The 6,001-nt window shown below is 39.7% G+C and overlaps 1 protein-coding gene across 4 annotated transcripts in view; it reads left to right on the plus strand.

The window, feature by feature from the left end:
* ADGRG6 (adhesion G protein-coupled receptor G6) overlaps nt 1-3,299 on the plus strand; it is a 132,061-nt gene extending 128,762 nt beyond the window's left edge. For 3 of the 4 annotated variants that reach the window (XM_014796516.2, XM_087425166.1, XM_087425165.1), the window contains one exon: nt 391-3,299. In XM_014796516.2, the coding sequence (XP_014652002.1) occupies nt 391-569 (179 nt within the window). In that variant the 3' untranslated portion in view covers nt 570-3,299. The remainder of the gene's footprint in view (nt 1-390) is intronic. The other variant, XM_087425167.1, reaches the window with a different exon arrangement.
* The last annotated feature ends 2,702 nt before the right edge of the window (nt 3,300-6,001 follow it).

Here is a 6,001-nt window from a genome sequence, read left to right on the forward strand (position 1 = left end):
AAATATATCTTAGACATCATATAATTTCTTTCATAAATATTTCAGCATCTTTTGATTCATTTGTTATATAATCTGTTACTTCTTCTTTTGAGCCATTTGCCACATATATTTTTGTGGCAGTTTTCTAATTATTCTATTCTTTTTAAAAAATATCACAAGAACATTTCTTAAAGCCCCAACACGAGTTAGTAGAAGGCAAGTTAACGTTCATTCATACCTAAGAATGTACTTTGAAGATGAAAACCCTAAAATTCTGGTGCTGCCTACTACCTAACCTAAGAAGGAACTTCGGTTCCTTTCCTTTGTGCAAAATAGAGTGTGCGGTATGGTGGCCCTGAGGCTTGTCACCAGCTCATCTTGCAGCCTAATTTCTCATCTCATTTCTTGCAGAAAATGCTTCCATGGACAAGTCCTCATCAAAACTGACTCATGCTGATGGAGAACAGACATCAATCATTCCTGTCCATCAGGTCATTGACAAGGTCAAGGGTTACTGCAATGCTCATTCAGATAACTTCTATAAGAATATTATCCTGTCAGACTCCTTCAGCCACAGCACAAAGTTTTAATGTCTGTAATATAAGAATAAGAGGACTCAGTCTGCAGAAACATGAAGATCTGCACGCAGTGAAAACTATAACTAGCAGATGTAAACCTGCAGTTGCCTAGGTAACTGCATGTATATGAGAACTGTATTTTTTTAAGAAGGCTTTTGTGAAATTCAAAATCTGTCTTTTCAGTGAATTTCTTCCATGGGGTGGTTTCTATCATCACTAAAACTTCAGTACTGAGAGCAACATGGCTCAGTAGCCATAGGGGATATGATTTTTTTTTAAATATATGATTGTATCAGACTAATCAGAACTCGGGGGAGACATTAAAATAGGAGGACAAGGGAGAGGCAGAGCTAGGGGAAAGCCCTGGTTCAGAGCTCGTTCCCACCCCACCAAATAGTTAGAAGTGGGCATGGCCATTCGCTGTATCGTCTTTCTCAACAATCAAAAGCATATTAATATTCTCTAGTATTCTGGATGCGCACAATTCTGGATACACGGCTCAGTGCTGGTTTCTATGAATCCAGTAGTAGTTTCTCTTTTTCAGTGAAATTTCAACCACAGATACAAAAGAATGTTTAATGTCTGACCCAAAGATTAGAAAGGAATTTTTTCTTCTTACATCAAACATTTAACCTTCAAGACCATAACATGCTTAAGAAAGAAAGAATTCCCCAAATTTTGATCTCGTTAACATGAGGCCATGTAAATTTCTATTTCACTTATCCTATTTAAGACCCAAGGCTTAAATATCATCATTAATTATAATTTAATCCCACACGTTAAGTTTAGTGTTGATGTTCCATTAATGTAGACCTTGCAGCAGTGTTGAAGAATGAATCTCTTCCACCTCTGCTGTTGCTTCTCTACTGTGTATTGAGCCCACGGGCTCATGGGCGGAATGAGAATTTCCATTAGGCATGCTGTGTACAATGGCCTCTCTCTTTTAGAAAATACAACCATTGAGGCTCTATGGTCCTGTCCTTGCTCTGAGACTTGAAGACATTTCCATTTGCACAAATGAAAAGCCTCTTACTTCCTCCTTCAAGAGTTCTGTTCCAAGGAATATAAACTGAGACATGTGGGTGACTTATGATAATCAAACTAATTTATAAACATGTGGGTCTACAATTGCTAGTCTGAAAACTATTTGTACATAAGTCCTCTGATTATGAGAGCCAGAGGAGGTCTGGCAAGGTAGATGCTGTGTTATTTATGGATTAGGTTTCTGCATACAAGCCATGCATAATATTAAGCAGCTTACCAAACTTTCAAACTATCCTGGCTAATATGCTTGCTAGTGAATGTGCGGGAGATTACATTTTAATTGTTCTTAAATGATGGAGGCATTTCCAGTTCCTTAGAAATTGGTCTCAGTACATGCTGTACCTGTACATTTGCCCCGGGTTATCTGGGAAGTATCAGGTTCTGAGAGGTAGCAGCCTAAGTGGTAAGGAGATGAGAATTCTGGCAGAGCCAGTCTGCTTAAATGCAGAAGCCAGGACTGAGCCCCTGAGGGCCTCTCTCTCTCTGCACAGAGCAGGTAGCTCTCAGTCTGAGACATAGGAGAGCTTCCAGGCTTCGCAGCAACCAAAGGGCTTTTCACCTTTTGCTGATCTTCAGTCGTGAAGCTATTTGCTAGACTTGAATGGATGATAAGATAATGTGGTGGTGGGTTTTTATTACTGTTCCATTTTGCAGCAGCCTAGAACAGTGTCCTGGGAGAGAGGATCATTGCCCAGCCTGGCTTTCACGGGGAGGGGTGTATATAGTAGGAAAGGATAGTAATAATGTCACTAAGATTCACTCCAGTAGAGCCACATCCTTTCTCTAGGCAATAGAACAGGCTGCCTCTTCTGGCAGAGGTTACATATAGGTGAAAATTAACCTTAGAGAGTCACCGAATCTCCATATGCTTTCTCCCAAGCCTTAGAGATTCATGATAGAATTTAATTAGCTTTCTACTGTGAGATTTCTTACTTAATTATAGTAATTAAGAGATAGCTTCAAAAATAACTTTGACTTCTACTCGTATTCATCCAGATGTGGGAAAACATTTTTTTTTTCCGTATTTGACAACAATATCAGCTCCACTTGAGAAATTTCCAATAACCAGGCAAGGAAAAACGAAGAACTAGCTGAACAGAAATATTTGCACATGGATAGAAAAGACTGATCTTTTCTAAGTCTATCCTCAGTTCTCAGCATGCAGGTCTCCACTTCATTGGCCCCCTCAGAACAGAATTACAGGACTTTAGCTGTGGAGCCAATATTTAGTTTAGCCTAACTTTGAGAATAAGATCAATTCAGATTCTGTTTTTCTTTTTTCTTCTTTTTCCTCTTTTTAAACTACATTTTGTTAGAGTCTTAGTCTAGGATCCTGAGATATTTTCCATTATTGTCACTATTACTTGCATTGTAAAGCTTTTCTTTGTTTGTTATGGGCATAGACTCTTTTGTACATATTTATTTATTTGTGTTTATAAATGTCAGCTTGTTTCATATCTTAGCTTTATATCGCCTGGCTTGTTATTTTAATTAACTGTCTATTGGAGAGACTGTATATATTTTTTTCTAAATACTTTGTGAAATAGTTTTCTGTAGCAATATCTTTGAATATGGTGAATAAAAGTAACTGTGAGTGCAAATTAGAATTAGTAGTAAGAAGCTACTACAGCTGATTTGCCATTTGACTTAAATGGAAAATGTTTGTCAAATAAATACTTATGTTGTTCGTGTTCCAAATTATTCAATTCCTTTATGAGTGAATGTTTTTATTGCTGACTCTTAAATAGGAAAAGTTTATTTGACAACTGGAAAATAACCTGCCACCAATTAAGCTAGTGACATGGGGCTACTTTGCCAAGACACTGAGAGTGAATATATTACAACGATCCAGTTCACTGGGGATTAATGCATTTTGAAGTTCTTAGATTTTCTTAAGATGACTGATGTGGAGCCAAGCTCTGTGGCAGATTAAAAGTAATGTAGGTTTCTTTTTTGGGAAGTCTTCAGCATCCCCCAAAAGGGAAGCAAATCAGTAATATTATGTAGAAGTTAGGTCCTGGGATGTTTTCTCATATTTATAGTTGCTATTTTCATTGTGGGAGGCTTAGAAAATGACAGAATTTAGCCAACCTCATTTGCATGATTAGAACAGAACCTCCCCACTTCCTTTTGCCTTGGTTATTTAGGATAACTCTTCTGCCGAGAGCCTAGGACCAGTTTGGCTCACAGCCCCACTCAGTGCTAAGTTGTGAGGCGTGTTGGCTGGACTCTGCTAACCAGGTCTTCTGAGCCAACGCTCACAACTCCTGGCCAAGCCATGTTAAGAAAACAGGCAAAGCAGCTCCTTAAGATTCATCTACAGTCATATTCGAGCAGGTTACTTCAGAAACCTTGGGGAGTAGATAGGAAACACTTATTTGATTTACAGGCTGACTTATGTTTGTAAGTATTTTGAAATCTGAAGGAATTGAGCTTTATAAATAGTGTTTTGGAAGCACCTCTGCGTTTTCAGTTGAATAACATTCAACTTTCCTCGTATAAAAACATTAAGTCTCTCTCCCAGCTTTCCCCCTCCCTCCGTCCCTCTTCCTTCTCCCTCCAACTTTCCTCCCTTTCTTACTTCTCTTTCTCTCTGCTTCCCCTCCTCCCTCCCTCTTCATTTCAAGGAAGAATACTCAAAGGAACAGGTTTCTTTTCCTGCTTCCTTAATGAAAAATGAGAATAAATTTGAAGCACTCAGATGTTTGCATTTATATTCTATAGCCTATCCAAAAAAATGGATAAAAAAATGACATGTTTTATTGCCACAGGCAGCTTCAGCCTAAACTGAATAATTTGGACCTGATAGAAAAAAAAAAAATCAAATCTATAAACATGTTCGATTGCCGGATCCTTCCTTGCTATCTCTTGTAATTTTCACCACAGTTCTATGAGGGGGTATTTTATTCCAGTCTCCCATTTGGGGAAACTGGTGATCAAAGATGGTGAGGAGCTTGCCGGTGACCACAGAGGAAGTCAGAGCAGGATTCAAACCCAGTCCATCGTGTTCGCTCTCTACGTCACAGCGCCTAGTGGCGCCTTCAGAGAACCTGCACCCTTGTGAGGGAAGGTAATCCAAGGACGGGGCCAATGTCATGAGGTTCCCATGAGAGCTTCCGGGGCTTCAGACAAAAGCTCTGGACGAGCAACACATGACTTGGTTTCTAGAGTTCTGAGGGATTCTGATGGGCCTCCTCTGGGAGTAAGGAGAGTCATTTGTCCATCTCACAGAGGCTGGAAAGCCCGCTGTGGGGGGTGGACATAGCTGAGGTTGGCTTGACCGTGGGTGTGGGAGTGGAGTTGCGGGACCGTGACGAGGCTGAGACCAGGCCACAGTGTAGAAGCTGAGTGTCTGGCTGGGGAGGGTTACTGCTTATACACAGAAGCTGCTTACCCCCAGAAATGTGGTGCAGTAGGGGCAGAGAGGGCGGGCTAGTTGTGTAAGGGAGCGTAAACATAGAGGAAAGGTGTCTTAGCGAGTTCCATTTTTCGTTTGTGTTACGAATGGAATACGGTATTTGACAGCACAGAGGAAGGCAGCCGAAGAGGGTGGATGGGTTAGGTAGCTGAGTCCTGAAGGTGAGGGTGAGGATGGTGGGAATCACAGGGAGCTGTTTGGCCCTGGCCTTGCTTCCTTCTGAGGTTGAAAAACAGGTAATTAGATGAGACGAGGGACCAAGGAACAGCGAGTGAGGGAAGCTTGGTGAGTTTCCTCATTTTATCAGTTAAAATGATTAGAGGCTCGCTTCACCTGCTGCGTATTGGCAGGGCAGGGGTATCACGATGCGGCTCTGAGTAAAATTTAAAAAGATTTGAAACAACCGTACAGGGAATGCAAATCCTTGGCTAAATTAGCGTAAACAAATTAATAAATGCTGTTTGCCCTTAGAGTAGCTAAGTATATTCCCCAAACCATCTCATTAAAATATTTTTATTAGGTGTGTTTTGAAAAACTAGTTTATTTCAAGGCCATAACCAAGCACTTAATATTCTGAAGTCTCAAACTTGTTGGTCAGGGATTTATTTTAAACAGTTGTGAGTAATTGGATGATGAATAATTTCAGACATACTCCAAAATCTTTTGGATCTTTTAAATTACATCTTCTGGTTGACTTATTTTCTTTCTGAATCAATTTAAATGATTTTTATAAATTCTGGATGTCAATGAGAATAAAATATTTGATATTCACATTAAATATATTTTAACTGATATTTATAGTGTCTAGTCACATGGTGTGAGAAAACAACAAAACAAAATAAAGAATTTAAATACTCTAGGGGTGAAAGAAAGGCATTCAGAGCCCTGCAGTGTTTTCCTGCTTCTTCATCCTAAAGCTCCATCAGTGAAGGATATTAAGTGACTTGAGGAGTTCACTGGCCAGAAGAACTGACAGATCTGA

The sequence above is a fragment of the Ceratotherium simum genome, chromosome 38 (assembly GCF_057802395.1).
Source record: "Ceratotherium simum simum isolate JZ-2026a chromosome 38, ASM5780239v1, whole genome shotgun sequence".
In the NCBI taxonomy this organism is placed as follows: domain Eukaryota; kingdom Metazoa; phylum Chordata; class Mammalia; order Perissodactyla; family Rhinocerotidae; genus Ceratotherium; species Ceratotherium simum.